General features: G+C 49.5%; 1 protein-coding gene across 3 annotated transcripts; it reads left to right on the top strand.

Moving 5' to 3' along the window:
- The first annotated feature begins 6,697 nt into the window (after positions 1-6,697).
- On the top strand, positions 6,698-15,748 carry LOC103001010 (neuropeptide Y receptor type 4-2). Of its 3 annotated transcripts, none has more exons than XM_007178744.2 (2): positions 6,698-6,886; positions 12,039-15,748. In XM_007178744.2, the coding sequence occupies exon 2, from the start codon at positions 12,079-12,081 to the stop codon at positions 13,210-13,212; it is 1,134 nt and encodes a 377-aa protein (XP_007178806.1). In that variant the 5' UTR covers positions 6,698-6,886; positions 12,039-12,078; the 3' UTR covers positions 13,213-15,748. The 3 variants fall into 3 exon arrangements, with proteins under 3 accessions (XP_007178806.1, XP_057387230.1, XP_007178807.1); XM_057531247.1 differs by lacking the exon at positions 6,698-6,886 and adding an exon at positions 6,904-7,148; XM_007178745.2 differs by lacking the exon at positions 6,698-6,886 and adding an exon at positions 7,338-7,390.
- Positions 15,749-19,959: the final 4,211 nt, after the last annotated feature.

Below are 19,959 nucleotides of genomic sequence, written 5' to 3'. Positions count from 1 at the left end.
CGCAGCGCACGCGTCGCCCACGCGCTGCCTGCTCCTATGCCTTGGCGCGAGCTCCCCCTGGGGGCCGGGAGGAGGGCGGGCCGGGAGCGGAGTGCACCACCTGGCCCCTCCGTGCCCCGCCCCGCCCCGCCGTGTGTCCGGACTGGGGAAGGCCCGCCCTGGCAGCAGCCCTGGCTCCTGGCTAGGCCCCATCGCTCACCTCCAGCTCCTGGGGACACGTCTCCTCTCCACATTGCGGTAAAGCGGGGATATCTGGAAGCGGGTAGGAGTGATGCTTCTTTTCGCACGCATTCCAGGAAACTTCTTGGATGGATGTTCAACTGCCACAAAAAACAGTGAGGATATCGCTCACCTCTGCATCCTCAAGGTCTACAAGAGCGCCTGGCCTATGGTAGGAGCCTGGTAATTATTTTTTAGTAAATAAGTGCATGAATAAATGAATGGACCATGAGGCTTTTTTTTCATCCCATAATGTCTTCTGGAATACATCCACTTCACAAATAAGTAGAAGATAAAGAAATGCTTGGGGAGCACCAATGTTTAAAAATAAATATAAACAGGCTGTCTTATGTAAGGGGTAACCACTGCCACATGCTCTGAAGCACTTTAGAAAGGAAATGTGGCTTTCCTGTTCCAAACTTATTAAAAGTTGAATTCAGACAAATGAGCGCTGGAGGCGTATACTGTGCCTTACGTCTGATCCTTTCTGCAACAACAGATAAACTAGACAGCTACAGTAATCAAAGAGGATTATTCCACATCCAGAAACGGAGCCAGCTGTCAGGTGGAGGAACACACAAGCCAAAGGAGGCCTGTTGGCGTTTTTTGAGAGTGTCTGCTTCCAGCATAAGGTTTACTTTATTTATTTACATTTTGTTTTATTTTTTTAAATTTTAATTTAAAAAATCCATTATTTATGAAACCGTTCTCTTTGGTCAGATATATACTGGTGTTGAAAACAGTTAAAACTTGTAATGGTTATCTACAAAAATATCATTTCTGATTGTTGTATTCCCTCAATAGCATATGCATCTACACAGGTGCAAGAATATTATATTCCCCAAATATTTTATATTCAGAATTAAATTTTAAAGGACCATGTTTTCCATAGTTTTGGTCTGGTGAACAGGTTATTAAAAAAAACCCATTAAAAGGGGCACAAGTCATCAGAATAGGCACCCAATATCACAATAGGCACCAACCATCAGAATAGGTGCCAACTGTCAGAACAAGGCATCAGCCATCAGAACAAGCACCAATGACCAGAAGAGGCATCAACCATCACAATGCGTGACATACTGTGTATTCCCCGTTGAACTTTCACTTCACTTATTCATTTATTTATATTGGAAAGGACTCATAGCTTTCTGTTTGATTCAGTGGGTTACTATCCATTACTCTCATTGTTTATTTTAATCCTCACATTGTCCCAGATTTGACCAGTGAGGACCTCTTCAAACTGGATTCTGGGTCTTTTTAACATGCTCCATCATTCTTAGAGCACTTTGTTACTTTGTAGGCCCCAAAGATCTTACAGGCTCATCTTGTATTTTCCCTGGCCCTTGGATTCTTTTAATGGAGAATGGCTTTGAGAAGTCAGATATGGGTGCTAGGTGTGCTCATTGCTATTGGGGTGCTCATTGCTCCTAGGCTGTCTCAGTGGACAGAACAAAAAGTGCATGTGTGTGTATGTGTGTGTGTCTCACAATTACATTAATATTTATCTCTATATATTGAAAACCATTAATTTACATAATACCTCTAACTCTAATTCAAAGCCACAGGGCTCATTCTGGTTTTCTCCCCTTCTGTATTTGTAACTGCCTTCTTAATCAGTGAGAAAACTGGCTCCCATCATTCTTAATATTTTGCTTTGCTTGGTTGATCCCCCTGCATGGAGCCAACTTCCCATAGTAGGACACCCTCCCACCAGCACCTCATTCTGCTTGGGCTTTGGCATTCCACCTTGGCGGTTCCCTTTTCTTGTGTGGACACCCTCTTCATTGTATTTGGGCTCTGACACTGTGCGTTGGGCTACTAAATCCCTGCTCCCCTGTATGCATACTCTCTTTGTTCTGTTCTGGCTCTGACATCCCATGCCAGACCCTCCCCACCACGGGGTGCTCTGCTCTCACAGTGCTGGGCTGCTCCAGTAGCTGCCCTACCCTGTGCAGATGTACTCCTCCCTACTCAGCTCCAACACCCACCTGGTCTGCCCCTTATGGGGACATCCTCTCATTCCACTTGGGCTCCAACTCCCTGCTCTTAGCCTCTGAGACTCCCTAACCCTGGCCCATCCTCATGAATGCTGAGTCTCTGGTGATAGTGCCATGCCTCTAGACTATAGCAGCTAATCAGGTAGCCCTTCCTCCACAGTCCCCTGGTTCTGTGACTCGATTGTCTCCCCTGATTCCATGAGCTGTAGGGTGGTAACTTCTTTTGCTAGTCTTTGACTGCCTCACCATATCCTGTATTTTCCCTTAACTCTGCCCACACCTCTCTGTTACCTTCCCATTAAGATCTCTTCATGTGACTATCTGGGGGTGAACTCTCCTGCTTAGAGCACGACTGATATGCTACCTTTCATTTTCTTGGTTCTCCCTTCCTGGAAATTTTATTAATTGGATAATGGATCATTTGCATTGATCATCTGTGCCTCTTATTTTTGCATAGGGTTTCCATCTTTTTGTGTTTTTGCTCTATATTATGAGACATTTCTTTACCTTCCCAATATTCCCATCCCTCCCAATAAAGTATTTTTCAGTTTCAGCAATCATACGTTTAATTTTCAAGGGTTCTTTCTTGCTTTCTTGGTCTCATGTTTTCATAGCAATCTGCTCTTATTTGCTGGATTCAGCAACTTTGTTAATCTCCCTAAGGATTAATGGAAGTTTCTGGTCTCTTAACGTTCTTTTCTATTTCCTGAGGTACTTCAGCTTCTTTTGCGGTCAATTATTTATCTAGACGTTTTTTTCTTTTGTGCTGTTGATTTTCTGAATGTTTGGGACTCTTTGGTTCTCTGTTCATAAAAATGGGAAAATAAATGGATTTTCCTGGATCGCTGATGAGGCTTTCCTTTGCTTAGGGGTTTTCCAGGGAAAAACCAAGACAGCTACCCGGGAGCTCTCTGTATGGGCGACATACTTGTCAGCTTCCCTTTAGAATGAGCAGGTGGAAGGTCAGGGATATTTCACAGAGGGCTGGGTCTCCAAGAATGAGTAGGAGTTTTCCAAGTGCAAAATGAGCTCAATGAGTCCAGGTTGTGGAAGCAACATCTACATAAGCCTGGATGTGTAAAACACAATGATATTCCCTAAAAATGAAGAGTTTATGTGGAGAAGGAGTCTGGGGGAGGCGCCTTAGGAAACCTTAAGGAGAAATAGTGTCAGACTGATTTTATTTATTTATTTATTTATTTATTTAATCATTTAGAATTTGTTTTTAAATTTTTACTAGGGTATAATTTATATATAGCCCAGTGCAGATATCTTAATTGATGAAGTTATGTGTATTTATACACTCAAGTGACAACCACCCAGATGGCGATATAAAACATTTCCATCACCCCAGAAAGAGTGTCAGGCTGACTTTACACGCTCCCATGGCTGAGCACGTGGAGCCTGTTAGGACCCTGTTGGACTAATTCAGGAGAGAGGTGTGGATCGTGCCGTGTGGCTGGAGAGGTTTTCAACTAGAATTGGTAGGGACTGCTCATTAGCTGTGGGTAGGGAGCTCAGGGAGGTGGACAGGCACATAGGACACAGGAATGATAACAGCAGCCACAGATCTCCAGGATGTGTTTCCTGCCAGGGACTGTACTAGGAGCTATTTGCATCTCATCTCATTTTTTCTCAAGCAAGATTTTATTACTGGCTCCATTTTACAAAAGAGAATCTGAGGCTTAGCGAGTTGGCTCCCACGCCCGGCTCCTGACCACTCACCACACTGGTTCTCAGGATGCTCAAAGTAACAGCAAATTGCCAGCAAGGAAGTGGATTGGGTCCATCTTCGCTTCCTGACCCTCAGCTTTCTCCATCAGACCAAGGACAGCATTGATTGACCTTGCAGTGGACTGAGAGTTCAAACTTTGAGCTGTCGAGGGCCAAACACACCTGTTTGACTCCAAGGTGATTCACGTGGAACATTCCTAAGGGGGCAAGAAGTGAGGTCTGTCACTAAGCTATTAAGGAAGGACAATGTCTAGGAGGTTGGACAAAGCCAGACACTTTTATGGTGCAGGGAAAACCCTATTGAGCCCCTTCCCCAGAGACTGCAGAATGCAGCCTGGCCACTGGCAGGACCTCCCAGACTGGGGTCCTGGCCCCAGATGCCAGCGAGTGGGGAAGTACAGCTCCCGGTTTCTTGCTCACGGGCTTTGCTTTCTTGGGGAGCTCCAGATATTCTTGCTCTGCTCTGTTCAGGGCTCAGCTGCCACCAGGGGTTGCTGTTTCCTTCCCCGGCTGAGCAAAGGGTCTGATAGCTCCTGCTGTGTTGGTTTAACTAAGAATGTCTGCTATCAGGCACTTCTTCCCCTTCTCCGGGGCTCTCCGGTGCTGAAGAAGGAGTTCGGACTTTGGGTTCAAACCCCAACCCAACCATCTACAATTTGGATGACTGAGACAAGTCATTCCACTTCTTCGAGCCTCAGTTTTCTCACCTGTGAAATGGGATGATCATACTTCACAAGGTGGGAGTGAGGATGGAATAAGAGAAAGTGCTGCTGCCTGGCGCGGAAGCTGGTCACTATTTTCACTGCTCCCTCAGCTGCTCTCTGATCCATGGGGGCTCGGGCTCAGGCCTGGGAGCCCTGGGCAGTTGCTCAAAGGGCTCACCTGTAAGACCTCAGCCCTCGGCCCCAAACAGCTTCCCCACGAGGAGGAGGTGTCACTGTCTGAGTTCTTGCTCACACAGAGAACAGGTGTCTATAGGTGAATGGTTTCTGGACAGGAAAGACTCTTCACTTTATTATTTTTTTATTTTTTACTTTTTTGGCCGCGTTGCGTGGCTTGTGGGATCCTAGTTCCCTGACCAGGGATCGAACCCCTGCCCCCTGCAGTGAAAGCGTGGAGTCCTAACCACTGGACCACCAGGGAAGTCCCAAATACTCTTCACTTTAGACTCCTGGAAGCCATCATTATGATTAAGTTCCGTCAAATGCATTGCTTCCTTCCTTCCTCGGATGCTGTCACTGTATATGGACCCATGCTGGGCTCTGAGGGCAGAGACAAGGAATAGTGCCCTAGACATGGGGAGTATGTTGTGTAAACATACAAGCAAGCTTTGCCACCTGCCTCTGCAGCAGAGCACAGAAGGCTGCGGGAATGCGTCATGGCACAGGGGACCTCGGAGCTGGGCTGCGAAGGAGGAGCAGCATTTTCCCAGGCAATCAAGGCAGGGTCGAGAGTGGTCCTGAAAGAAGACATGGCAGCTGCAAACCTGGAGGGGCCAGTGAGCAGAGGCATGGGTGTTTGGCAGACTGGATCTGAGTGTTTCTTAGCTGAGTGACTTTGGGTAACTTGCTCAATGCTTGAGTCTCACTTGGCTTCATCAGTAAAACAGAAATAAAAATGCCCACCTCTCAGAGCAGTTGTGATGTTCCAATAGGGTAATGTCTGCAGAGCCCACATGGGCCATAAATGACAGCTGTCGTTCTGGAAAGGGCCACTGCCCACAACTCTGGAAACATTTCCATAGTCGGCACCATGGATGGTGCCTCTGGGGTTACTTGGTGTGTGGGGAGGAGCGGCTGGGAGGTCTGGGCCGTGTCCTGTGGGTCATGGGGAGCCATGGAAGGCTTTTTTCCCCCCCAGCTTTATTGAGATATAGTTGACATATAACATTATGTACATTTAAGGTGTACAATGAGTTGATTTGATACATTTATATATGGCAAAAGGATTACCGCCATAGCATTAGCTAATACCTCCATCCCGTCACATAATTACCATTTCTTTTTTTCGTGGTGAGGACATTTAAGATCTACCGTCTTAGCAACTTTCAAGTATATAATACAGTATCATTAGCTATAATCACCAAGCTGTACATTAGATCCCCAGAACTTGTTAATCTTATAACAGGAAGTTTGGACCCTTTGACCAATTATCTCCCCATTTCCTCAACCCCCTGGCCCCTGGTAACCGCTGCTTTACTCCACTTCTGTGAGTTGGAGCCATGGAAGGTTTTAGAGAAGAGTTGTGCATGTCGGATACTTAGGAAGTGCCCCAGAAGCAAAGCCTACTCTCAGGAGGTCCTCCAAGTACACACGTGATTTTTCCATGTGGCCTTCTGGAGGAAATTTTAAGTTAGTGTATTCAAAATTGGAGCAGCCTTTGTAATAAACACTGTCCCGTTTCAGGCAAGTCCTGTTTCACGTGGACTCCAATGGAGAAGTGCTTTCTCATTTGATTCTTGTTGCAACAATCTTGGAGGCCTTTCCAGGATCTACCAGGGCCTCCCTGACTGTTCCCACATGCACCTCTGAAAGCCCTGACATTCTCCAGCCACACCGCCCTTCCGTGATCTCCAGTGAGCAAATGCCTCCAGTCTCACGGCGTTTGCCCTTACTGTGCCCTCTGCCTGGCCCACATATCTAAAGCTGAACCATTTCCCCACAGCATCTCACTCCCTGCAATAACTTATTAACTTATTTACTTTTTTCTTGTCCCTGATGGGCCTTCTCGCCCCAGGGCTGGGAACTCCGGGATAACACAAGGACGGGAACTCTGTTTTGCTCAGCTCTGTGTCTAGCAGGAGAGCCAGGTTCATAGGAGGCCTGTAGTTAATATTTGTGAACGAGTTTATGAAAGGCAGGTCTTCTTATGCGCATTTCATGGATGAGGACACTGGGGCTCAGAGAGAACACCAACAGGGCAGTTCCAGCCCGCTGGTGTGTAGGGTCGAGGTGGGCGTGGGGGAGGCCGGCGTGCGGGGTTGCAGCTCCTGGCGCACGGCGGACGGGAGGGCTCGCGGCCGCAGCTCCGGAGCAGGCGCCTGGGTCGCCGGCGGCCGGCCGGAGCGTCCTCATGGGCGGCGCAGGCGGCAGACTGGGCGGGCACTAGCGGCGGCGGCGCGGGAGGGAGCCGAGCGGGCGAGGAGACGGGCAGGGCGGCTCCGCTCCGCACGCAGAGAGCGCCGGGCCGCCGGAGCAGGTGAGACCGGCGCGGGCCCTGCGATTTGCCCCGTGGATCCCAGGGGCAGAAGGGACCCGGGCCCGAGGGGTCCCCGGGAAGCCGCGCGCTGCCTCTGCCGGGGCCTGGGGAGGGGTCACCGGGTGGGCTTCGCAGGGGCTCAGAGCCGCGCAACCGGGGCGGTGCGGGGAACCCTGCTCCTCGAGCGGACTTGGGCTCCTTCAGTCTCACCTGTCCTCACCTGTGTGCTGACGGGAGAGGAGGTAAGGGGTGCGTGGAAAATGTGGGCGCTGCGGGCTTTAGGAGACAGAAGCTGTTTGCTGAAATTTCAGGAAACAAAGCAGACATCCTTCTCTCCATTCTTACCTCATGGGAGAATTGATATTATTTGTATTATCCATTAGTTTTCCTCTGAGTGCTGGGAAGGCAGGCTGCAGTGGAGGCCTCCCCGCTCCCCCCCCCCCCCCCGGGTTGCAGGTGTTCCCACCTTGTCACAAGAGCTGCTTGGGAACTAAACCCGGAGACACTATTTCACTGACTTTGCACAATAGTCTGCCTTCCCGCTCCCAGAGTCGCCACCCCCTGGGGTGTGCCTGGAGGACCTGAGGTCTCCTGGTCCTCACTGGGCATCTCTGAGGAATGCAGTGGGAAGTGAGGGACAGTCTTGGTGTGAGGGCCCTCAGGGGAACTCCAAATCACCCAGAAGGGTCTGAAGTGGTCGGAGTGGCCCCAGCTCAGCAGCCCTGGGGAGTGGATGTGATCACCTTGAGGTGATCCAGGTGAAGAGTTGCATTGCTGGAGGCTGCAAGGGACAGACACTCGCCTGTGATAGCCCTTCAAGCCCACGTCTCTCCCCTGGGAGCTGTGCTCTTGTGTCTGCCCCGGCGAGGGGCCTCTGGGGTTCCGAACTGTGTCGGGAAGGAGGCAGCTCTATCTAGGAGTGTCATTCCATTAGGGACTCCAAACCCGCATCTTCTTGGGAAGGATGAGGGGCTGGAGAGGCTGGGCTGTCCGCAGAGCTGCCCCGGGAGGAGAGGGGTCTGAGCCAGCATGCTGGGGCCCGAGGCCAGGGGACGCTGGGCAGCTGCCACCCCACCTGGGGCATCTTCTCACTTGGCCGAGCCACGTCCCGGCACCCCCAGGTGCTCACCCAGTCACGCTTTGTTGGGGACCTTGGATGTCCATCTCCAACCCTGCCTCTACTGCTCCGCCTACCCCACATTAGTTCACCTCCTGCTTCAAGACAGGCCCCGCTCCTCTTTCCTCCTTTTCAAAATCTCTCTGTCTGGCAGGACCTGGTGCAGGGGGCTTCAGAATCAGACTGACCAGGGTTCCAGTTCAGCTTTGCCACTTACTGACTGTGGGGACGTTGGCTAGGTCCCTTCATCTAACTGGGCCTCAGTGTTCTCCTCTTTGAAATGGGGCTGATATTAGATCCAACCATATGAATTTGCTGTCTTTGCAGGTTGAAAGTGGTTGGATACTGGCAATTTCATATGGTTCAGCCTAGTAATGCCTTCCTCCCAGGGCTGTGGTGTGCAATAATGCTCAGGGAGATGTCTTGTGCCCAAAGCTCAGTGAAGGCTAAAGTCCCTTCTGCCCTCTGTCTCCCAGCAAAGTGTGCGCTCTCCAGGGTGAGGCAAGACACCCCCACTCCTTGGGCTCTCTGCAAGACTGGGCTCCCGCCTTCCCTCCCCTGCCTGTCTTTCCAAATTCCCCTTCCTGCTCCTCTGGGTATGGCAGGCTCAGTTGCTTCCATTCTCTCCCCAACCCCCGCCCAGGTACAGCCCCTCAGGCTGCTTGGGCCTCCCATGTGTCTGCGGGACCAAACTCAGACCAGAGTCGCCTCTGCATACGTGCTGCCACTGCCTTCTCCCTACTGCCCCTGTGCACTTTCTGCAAAAGGAATCCAGCTTTCGTGCTGACCTGGGGCTCAGGGGTTTGAATTATTACTGCCTTGCCCCTGGAGAATGCTTCTGGAAATCCTCAGTTCCTGTGTACAGAGGGCCTTTCTGGGGTAGGGGCTTATGGAGTGGTCCCCTCCCTGGTGTTCCCTTCCAGCATCTGCAGCTCTGGAGAAAGATGCAAGGGCCAGCTGGCAGTTCTGCTCCTTTCTTGGTCCCCCAAAGATCTCCTTCCCATGTTGATGCTCTCCCAGCCCCAGCACTTCCCTCCTCTGCCCCAGTCCCAGAAGCTGCTGGGAAGGGCTGATTTGGGTTCAGGCATCTGTGTGGTCTAATCAGCAGGGACTGGTGTGGGGTTTCCTGGCTCACTGGTGACCATCCCTTGTGTTAGCTCTTTATGGATTCTCTGAGAAAAGGGCTGCAAGCCAGGCAGATCCCCAGTGCTGCCTTCAGCCCTCCCCCTCCTCCTGTCTTGGCCCTTTCCCTCAATCTATTCTCTACATCCAAGTGACCTTTCTGGAATGAACTTGGGCTTGCTGGCAGCCTTTCAGCAGCTCACCCAGCATTCCTGGTCTGGCCCACCTCTCCAGCCCATCTTTTGCCACTCCCTTCCACCTACTCTAGGCTCTAGTTATTCTGAACTGCTTACTGTTCTCTGAGGAGGCTTTCTTCTTTCCTGCCTCCTTGCCTTTGTACCCTGTTCCCTGTACCTTGAATTCCTTCCTCCACCTTGTCTATTTGGATAGTTAACTCCTCTTCATCCTTTGAGCCCTGGATCCATGTCCCCTCTTCTCTCATCTCCCTGCTTCCTTCCTTGATCTCCCAGCTCACAGGCATTCCATTCATACTGGTTTTGGCGATGGCAATGTGACATTGAGGTTCATCTGTGTTCTTGGTGGCTAGTTCCTCTGGTCTGGGAGGGACATGGCTGTATAAGTCATCTTTGCAGACCTTGTTTCTAGCGTGGGACTTGCTACATGCTTATTGAGTGAATGAATGAACCAAGCAGGGAGGATTTTCTGGAGCCCTCCCCATCTAGTAATGGCACTCTGATCATGCTGAGCTTGGCCAGTTTGGAACCAATGGTGTTGTTTCCCATTGTTGACCCAGCCCTGGCTGTTGATCAACCAGAGTCTTGGGTTTCCATCTTATTTGCTGCTTCTGAGCACAGTGTATCTGCCACAGTTTCATGCAGCTATGCCTGTTTTTTCACTCAAATACTGGACCTTATATTTCGCCCTGGTATATTTCATTTTGTCACATTCAATTCCAAATGACTCTTTTTTTTTTTAATTTTATTTATTTATTTATGGTTGTGTTGGGTCTTCGTTTCTGTGCGAGGGCTTTCTCTAGTTGCGGCAAGTGGGGGCCACTCATCACGGTGCGCGGGCCTCTCACTGTTGCGGCCTCTCTTGTTGCGGAGAACAGGCTCCAGACGCGCAGGCTCAGTAATTATAGCTCACAGGCCCAGCTGCTCTGCGGCATGTGGGATCTTCCCAGACCAGGGCTCGAACCCGTGTCCCCTGCATTGGTAGGCAGACTCTCAACCACTGCGCCACCAGGGAAGCCCCAAATGACTCTTTTTGCCCGAAGACTGTGGTACCAGAAAAATCCTCTTGCCTCTGGGATTGGGTAGCTGAAATAACCAGATTATAAACTGTCATTTGAATTCATGACGATCTTGTACGTGGCAAAATGTGACTCATCTTTATAAGCCAAATTAAATGTACAGTGAGTGACATTTTTGACGGCTGACAAATAGGTTTTATTGATCTCTGGTTAATTTTGGCTATACCCTGTAAAAACTGTCTCTAACTTAGCACTTGAACATAAAGAACATATATAATGTTCACAGTTCATAAATAGACACGACCATTATAAGGCCTTAAAGAATATCTGAAATAGGGTATTCCTCTATGAACAGTACTTATCAAAATGGGGTCCAAGGACCATGTGCATCGGAGACATATGGGTCAGTTGTTAAAATACAGATTCCTGGGCCCCATCCTGGACTCACTTAACTGCATCTCCTGGTGAGGGATTCCGGAATCTGCGCTTTCAGTCTGCTCTTAGAATGATTCTGATGTCTCCTGAAGGTTGAGAACTGCTTGTGGGATTAGTGGTGACTAGAGAAGTCATGAGGAAGGTGAGCCCCAATGGTGTGTGATGATACGGTGGCGTTCCACGTCAAAATATCTGTCATTGGCATTACCACCTGAAGGCTCTGGAGTCCAAATTCCAATTAAGTCTTGGCAGAGGGTCCCTTGTGTTGAGGCACCAGAGGAAAATGGCCAGGCTGGGCCAGGACATGGAGGTATGGCCCAGGCTGGTGTCTGGGAGCTGCAAGCTGTGACTTGAGCATAAGCATGGAGGGGACCCATAGGGAAGGCAGTGGGCATCCCTTGACCTTGGCCTGGTGTGTGTGTACACATAGGGGTCAGGAGGAGAGAGCTGGTGTGCTGATGACCCAGTCTTTGCATACCTGGCTGTCTTCAACTCTGCCACGTGTCACCTGAGAAACAAGGCTGGCAGGGCAAGTAGGGGCTGAGACCAGGAGGACACACTGTGTGTCAAGCCCCGAGGTTTTTGTTCTGTCCTAAAGGGGGTGCCATGGAAGGACCTGAGCACATGGCAGAATGTGTTGCTGTCTCTATTTGCATAAAATGTGATAAGGGGATTTCTACCCGTGTTCCCTAAATAATTCTGTCCCTGAACTCTGCATACAACAGTCCAACTTCTTTATCATCAAAATAGCCTCAAACTCTGAGGTCAGAGGGAATTTGTGGAACAGGTTCTGAAGTCAGACAGACCTGGGTTTGTATATGGGCCCCATTACTTATTAGCTGTGTGACTATGGGCAAGTTGCTTTACATCTCTGAGTTTCAGGTCCTCTAGGTCTCAGCCTTGGGAAGGAAGCAGCCATGAACCTCTCTACCTGGTCCCCACTCTTCCCTGGATTCCACACAGGAGGCACTATCCTTCAGTGCCGTTTGTCTTTGCTTTGCAGATGTCATCATTGAATCTCCTGGAATCTTTTCACATCCACCATGAACATCTCTCACTTCCTGGCCTTGCTGTTCCCAGAATCCCCACAGGGTCAAAACAGGAGCAAGTCAAGTTCTCTGTACACTTCATACAACTTCTCTGACTACTGCCAGGATTCCATAGACCCAATGGTCTTCATTGTCACCTCTTACAGCATTGAGATCATTGTGGGAGTCCTGGGCAACCTCTGCCTGATATGTGTGACCATTAGGCAGAAGGAGAAGGCCAATGTGACCAACCTGCTTATTGCCAACCTGGCCTTCTCTGACTTCCTCATGTGCCTCATCTGCCAGCCACTCACGGCTATCTACACCATCATGGACTACTGGATCTTTGGCGAGGTCCTTTGCAAGATATCGGCCTTCATCCAGTGTATGTCGGTGACAGTCTCCATCCTCTCGCTTGTACTTGTTGCTCTGGAGAGGCATCAGCTCATCATCAATCCAACAGGCTGGAAACCCAGTGTCTCCCAGGCCTACCTGGGGATTGTGGTCATCTGGCTCATTGCGGGCTTCCTTTCCCTGCCCTTCCTGGCTAACAGCATCCTAGAGAATGTCTTTCATAAGAACCACTCCAAGGCTCTGGAGTTTCTGGTGGATAAGGTGGTCTGTACTGAGTCCTGGCCACTGGACCATCACCGCATCATCTACACCACCTTTCTGCTGCTCTTCCAATACTGCATCCCACTGGCCTTCATCTTGGTCTGCTACGTTCGCATCTACCAGCGTCTGCGGAAGCGGGGACAGGTATTCCGCAAGGGCACCTGCAGCTTTCGGGCTTGGCAGATGAAGCGGATCAATGTGATCCTTGTGGTAATGGTGGCTGCCTTTGCTGTGCTTTGGCTGCCCCTGCATGTGTTCAACAGCCTGGAGGACTGGTACCATGAGGCCATCCCCATCTGTCATGGCAACCTCATCTTCTTGGTGTGCCACCTGCTTGCCATGGCCTCTACCTGTGTCAACCCTTTCATCTATGGCTTTCTCAACACCAACTTCAAGAAGGAGGTCAAGGCCTTGGTGCTGACTTGCCAGCAGAGCGTCCCTGTGGAGGAGTCCGAGCATCTGCCTCTGTCCACAGTGCACACAGAAGTCTCCAAAGGGTCTCTGAGGCTCAGTGGCAGGTCCAACCCCATCTAGCCAGGTTTAGGGCTTCTCTCTGCCATGTTCATTACCAGCCTCCCTCACTTAGCTAAGCGGGCACGTTGCAAGCTGGGGGTGGCACTGGCTTTGTGGGGCCCAGATAGGGTAGCAAGAGCCTGTTTTTGCATCCATTTGCCTTGTGAAGCCGAGCATTCTGATGGTTCAGCTATTGTTCCTGGGAGAATTCTGAGTCTGGATTCTGCAGGTCACACACAGTATGTCTTGCATCCTGAGCAGATGCCAGAGCCGGAGATGGTCTGATTGATGGTCTCTAGTTCATTCTGGTAGCTCAGCAACAGATGCCCAGCGCGGGAGCCCAGGGATTTCACTTCCACTGGTGAGGCTGCAAGGCCATGGTGGGGTGAGGGGAAGAACACGTGGAGTCAGAGTTCTGGACCTTGGTAAACCCCTAACCTCTGTGGGAGACGATGTTTGTGGATGGGCTTTGTAAGTGGTAAAGAGTTCTATGGAGGCAAGACAGTGGGATTACTGTATATCGTTAGCACATCCAGCTGCAGAGAAGGGACCCTGGCAGCCTGCTCGCACTCCTCTGCAGTAGGAAAATCAGCCCCGAGCAGCAGGAATTCCAGGGTTCACATCCTACTCCACCCTTTTCCTCTTTCTTTGCATCTGTCACTTTGAATGGAAATAAGCCTGCAAGTATCTCTCCTTGATAAGACTGTGGGCCCCTTGAGGGTGACATCTGTATTGTCAAAGAGCTTGGGCCCCCTATGCCTGGGACAGTCCCTGGCACAGGGAGAGAGCTCCAGAAAGATTTACCATGGTGACAAGAAAGGTAGCAGGTGCCCCTGCTGAGTGCTCAGCTGAGGACAGCACCCTGCGCCACAGTCCAGTGTAGGAAGGGCTCAGGCTGCTGCAGCCACGCTCTCTCGCCTGCTCTTCCTTGCCTCCCAGGACCTCTCTTGACAAGGCAGCTGGCCAAGGACTGTGCGACCCTCCCCAGTCCACCCACTGCAGCGACTTTCAGTACTTAAGGCCATGACTCCAGCCTCCTTTGTTCCACTCTGCCCCTGAGCTGACTTGCCCCAGGTGATGTGTCACTGTTCTTCCGAAGCCTCCCCAGGACTTTGGGCCTCCCAGCGGCTTTCAGTAATGGCTGGGCCAGGGAGGGAGTTCTTAAAGTCTGGGGCACGGGCTGGAAGGAGCAGAGTATCCCCCTTCCTCCAGCCAGCCTGGGAAATGGAGAAAGGGCTACGATGAGTGTGAATATCTCACCCGTGGAGGTCAAGGTTCAGGCTTCTGGATCCAAGGCTTCATCTGTGTGTGGACCAGACAGCTTGTCCTTGCAGAAAGGGAAATGTCAAGATTGCTTGTGGGCCACCTTGGATGGGATGTCCAGGCCTGGTTGTACCTGCTCAGACCTGCAGAGTGGCTAGTGGCTGGACCCACCGTGGCCTCCCGGGGCAGGGTATTCAAGTCCCCAGACCCTTCGAGGGGCCTCACTGTGAGGCTCCTAGGGTTGGCTCTACACAGGGCATCTGGCAAAGGGCCAGGTAGCAGGAGCTTGAACAGCCACATTTGATCATCTCTCTGGCCTGGCCTCTGACCAGGAACCCGTACAGCTGACACCAAAGACAACGGCTCTTTGAGTCACCAGCTCCCTTCCTGGAACTGTTTGTTTTGCCCCAACTTTTGGTCACATCTCTCATTCCGTTCCTTTGCTCACCTTTATCCTGGTTTTTTGGACAGATTGTTGAGCCATTCTCTTGGTTGCAGCCTGTGCTTGTCCTCTGGTGCCACCTGCTGCTGGCTGCTCCAGGTAACCACCTGCCAGCAAAGCCCAGACCCTGGGACCCATTCCAGAAAAGTCATTGCTCAAGCTCCGCAAGGAACTGGGGGCCTCAGGCCCCTCCAGATCCCATACGATTGCCTTGAGTTTGTGTGTCATCACTCATCTCAGTGGTGCCAAGGTGCTTGGGGACAAGGATGCTTTAGGGTGCTAGCATGCTTGAGGACTGGGGGACCAGGCTGAGCATCTGGTGAAGGTGCTTGGCATTGGGAATTCGGGTAGCAGATGGAAGCCTCGCTGAGTATCTTCTGTGCTCCCCTCACCTTGCTGGGTTGGCACAACTTGCCTGGATGGCTGTCTCCTGCTCCTGGTTCCTAATGACCCTTGGGGTTTCCCATTTATCCAGCACCTTTGGCACTGGAATCTCAAAGTGTACTCAGAAGACCAGCAGCCTTAGCATCACTTGGAGCTTGTTTGGCATGTAGAATCTCTCTTCCCACCCCAGACCTATTGAATCAGAATCTGCATTTTATCAAGATCTCCGAGTTAATGGTGCAAATATTCGAGAAGCTCTCCTCTAGGAAACAGATTGCTCTGGAGCCTGGAGCCAGTCGGTGAGCCCCTTTAGACACCCACCGTGGGATCTACAGTAGAGCCATAGGAATCCTAGTTCTAGAGATATGGCTGTAAAATGGTATTGCTGAAAAGGTAGACTCAGTTTTGATTGCATATCTGGCTGCATGTAGACATATTTCTTGTGACCTTTTCCTTCCTTCAATAAATATTTGTGAAATGAACAGTTTGCATGGTTATATTCTTGGCAGACATGCTCCTCTGTATCCTGCTCTGTTTCACTTAAAACTGTATCATCAACAGTTTTCCATCTCGCTGGATATTATTTTTGCCAGCTGGTTAAGAATCTAGAAAATGCTCCAGTGAAAGCTGGTACCTCTGAACAGCATCTCTCTTTAGCTCTTGGAGGGGTCTTCTCTCACCCAGAAAATAGACCTGCCCCTGATAGTAGTGGGAGGAACCCATCTTCATAGGAGCACCATGGCTGGAATTGGAGACTCACACCGACAAAGACTGCCTGGGGACACTCAGAGGGTGCAAAACCTTATTGAGTCCTGTCGATGAGAATGTAAATCCTGCCTAACTTTAGCCCTTCCTTATTATTTTTATTTCTTATTTTTTGGCTGCGCCACGTGGCTTGTGGGATCTTAGTTCCCTGACCAGGGGTTGAACCCGGCCCATGGTAGTGAAAGCCCTGAGTCCTAACCACTGGACCGCCAAAGAACTCCCAAGCCCTCCCTTTTTAAAGAAATGACCTTGACTTATTTTTTCCATCATAAAAGTAATCATATTCATTTTAAAAAATATGCAAAATAAAAATAAAATGAAAAAGGAAATCATATTTCACCACCCAAAGATGATTACTGTTTACATTTTAGGGAGTTATTTCTTTAGTTTTTATATATACAGTGTTAGGGTGTTGTTTTGTTTGTTTGTTTGTTTTTTTTAAACATGGTTGAGATCATACTGTAAGCGTATGCAGATTTACATGTAAATTTAAGGATTATTTTATCTTTTTTTGCTTAACTTTATAAGAATTTTTATTCATTCATTCAACAAATATCAGTTACATGGTAGGTGCTGGGGGTAAGTGATAAATAAAATAGACACCATCCCTGTTCTCAGGGAGTTTATAATCCAGTCAGTGGGTACATCCTGCATCCTTAATCATTATCTATTGTGGCATATTTAGATGTTCCTAGACCTATTATAAATAATTCTGTGACAAATGTCTATGCAGAGAACTTTCTTCTGTATTTGGAATTATTTCTTGAGGAGAGATTTCCAGAAGTGGAATTAGTGGGTCAAAGGGCATGGACATCTTTCAAGGCTCTTGATGTGTATTGCTAAACTGATTTCCCAAGAGGCTGGAATGATTTCCACTCCCTGAATAGTGCCTGCTTCCCTGTACCCTGGACACTGTTGAAAAATTACCATTAATGAAAAGACCCCCATGTTCACTCGATCTTGTTTTCCTCTCATTCACTCACGAGCATCACTCCAACATCACCAGTTTTCTGGGCTCCCCTTCACACGAAACTCCCCCAGAGGCTTGTGGAATCTCGAAGTCCCTGCTTCTCCTCCTCCCATGCTCTTTTGTCCATCCAAGTAGCTCTTGCCAAGATCACTGGTGACCTCCGTGTTGCCAAATCCCATGGCCAATTCTCAGTCTTGTCTTATGTGACAATCAGCATCATGCGGCAGTTGGTCAGTTTTTTCTCTTTGAAACTCCTTCTGCATGTGACTACTTCAGGATGCCGTACTTGTCGTTCTCTCCTGACTCACCGGGCACTCCTTCTCAGGCTCCTTTCCTGGGCTCTCATCTCCCTGACCTTGGAACATTGGCCTGTCCCCAGGAAGCCATGGAGCCCATCTGCTCTCATTCCCTAGGTGGGCTCATCCAGGCTCCTGGCTTTCAGTACCACCAAATGTTTCAATGTCCAATGCTCCCAAACAGGGATCTCTAGTCTGGACTTCCCCCTGCTCTCCAGATTTGTTTATCCAGCCATTACTTTGTGTTTACTGGACATCCAATCAGCATGTTCAAAAGCAGACTCCTGATTTGCCTCCTCACCTCTTCTTCCTTAATCTCCCCCTTTCAGTAAATGGCAACTCCCTCATTTCATTTCGTTGCATCCCAGTCTTGGGACCAACCTTCTGTTTACACCCCACATCCAATCCATCAACAAGTTCTGAAAGTTCTGCCTTCAAAATGTATTGAGAATGACCATTTCTCACCTCCCCCGTCTCTGCCACCTGGTCTAAGCCAACATCACATCCACCAATGTTATTGCACTGGCCTTCTCTCTGGTCTCACTTAGAGCGATCCTTTGAAGCCTAAGTCAGGTCCCTCCACACCTCTGTTTAAAACCCTTCGTTAGCTTTCTGCCACTCAGAGTAGAATTCACAGTCCATGGCCTGCCCAAGACATCTGCCTGTCTCTGACGTCACTTCTTACCACCTTACTCTCGCCCACCCCCTGCACCAGTGCTGGCCTCTCTGCTGTCTCTTGAACACTCTAAGATTGCTCCTACCTCAGCCCTCTGTGCTCCCACTCGGGCTGCTTGGAATGCTACCCCTGTTATCAATGGTTTCGCTCCTTTGCTCCCTTTACCTTAAGTGAGTTTTTATCAGAAGATTGCTTCCTCAACCATGTTATAAAAATATAAGCCCCCTCACTCTGCATTCCTACTTTATGCCATAGGACCTAGCACCCTATGACATGCTTACACACATTCACTGCTTCACTGTGGAGTGTCTCATTTCCTCATTAGAATATAAACCCCATGAAGGCAGGGACCTTGTATGTTTCGTTCACTATCTAGCTCTCAAAAGAATGTCTGCATATGGGAGGTGCAGAAGAAATATCTGTAGAGTAATACATTTAAACACTTTTACATTTGATCAGTGAGCATTGATAACTTCAGCCTCTTGTTTGTGGAGTCCAGTCTGGCTTTGTAGGATTTTGGTCCCAGGTTTGACAGCTATTGTGAGCCAACTGTGTGACCTTGAGCGGCTCCCTTTGCATATTGCTTTCCGATTCCTCACCTGTAATAATGCTGACTGCTATGTATTTAGTGTCCCAAACACTCTGCTAGACACTACATACATTGCCTCTCCTCAACCCTGGGATTGGGTAGATGAAGAAGCTGAAGCTTAGAGAGGTGAAAAACTTTATCCAAGTTTTCAGAAAGAGCCAGGTTTAAAACCCAATCTGATGGATCCCAAAGCCCATGACTTGGACTGTTGCAGCATGAAAGAAGGCTGACCAGATGGCCTCTAAGCTGCCTTCCAGCTTTTAGCTATAGAGTTTGAACTTTAGAACAATGGAGAAGTATTGCAGGGCTTTCAGCAGGGGAATGGCGTGGTCAGGTTATATTGAGAGAGAGCACTGTGGCTGAATTGGCCTGGGTTCCCCTAAAAGCAGAAGCTGAGGCAGAGGCTTAAGGGCTTTTTCTTTATTAGAGAATCCAATCCCAGGAAACAGATTGAGGGACCTGGGGAATGAAACAGGGAAAAAGAGAGAGCCAATTCCAAGGTATTTTATGAGCTGATTGTTTCTAAGACGCAGATGATCACTTGATTTTTGGTATAACTATCTCAGGACAGTCTGTCTGGAAGGAGAAAGAAGTAAGAATTTATTCATTGGCTCCTTTTTTCCTTTTGTCAAAGGTTCCCCCCATGGAGTTGTGCACTCATAGACACTGAACACACCTTCCCGTGAACAGGACAACTCCAGGAAGAGGTGAAGAGAAGTGTTGTGAGGGTACGAGGTGGGGCGGCATCAGGTCACACCTGTGGGAAGTTGGTTGGAGCCTTGCAGGGTTGGACGATGCAGTGGCCACTGGACCAAGAAGCAGGTGAAAACCAGAGGATCTCAAGTAGGGCAAAAGAGGCCTCTGATGCAGGCAGAGCTAAGTTGGGATGGGAGGTGTTATGGATTGAATTGTGTCCCCCCACATTCATAAGTAGAAGTCCTAACCCCTGTACCTCAGAATGTGACTTTTTTTGGAAGTAGGGGCATTGAAGATGTTCTCAGTTAAGATGAGCTCATAGTGGAGTACGGAGGGTCCCTAATTCAATATGACTGTGTCTTTACAAAAAGAGGAAATTTGGACACAGAGACACTCACACACAGGAAGAATGCCATGTGAGGATGAAGGCAGAGATCTGGGTGATGCTTCTACAAGCCAAGGAAGGCCAAAGATTGCTGGCAAACCACCAGAAGTTACTAGAAAGGCATGGACAGATTCTTCCTCACAGCCCTCAAAAGGAACCAAACCTGCTGGCCCTTTGATTTTGGACTTCCAGCCTCCAGAACTGTGAGACAATACATCTCCGTTGCTTAAGCCACCCAGTTTGTACTACTTTGTTATGGGAGCCCTAGCAGACTAATACAGGAGGTGAGATTGAAGGGAGGG

Source organism: Balaenoptera acutorostrata, chromosome 16 (genome assembly GCF_949987535.1).
Source record: "Balaenoptera acutorostrata chromosome 16, mBalAcu1.1, whole genome shotgun sequence".
In the NCBI taxonomy this organism is placed as follows: Eukaryota; Metazoa; Chordata; class Mammalia; order Artiodactyla; family Balaenopteridae; genus Balaenoptera; species Balaenoptera acutorostrata.
This window is presented reverse-complemented; position numbering and strand designations above follow the sequence as displayed.

What these genes read in the sequence shown, in the direction of transcription:
- LOC103001010 (XM_007178744.2), top strand. Translation starts at nt 12,079, where the DNA reads ATGAACATCTCTCACTTCCTGGCCTTGCTGTTCCCAGAATCCCCACAG.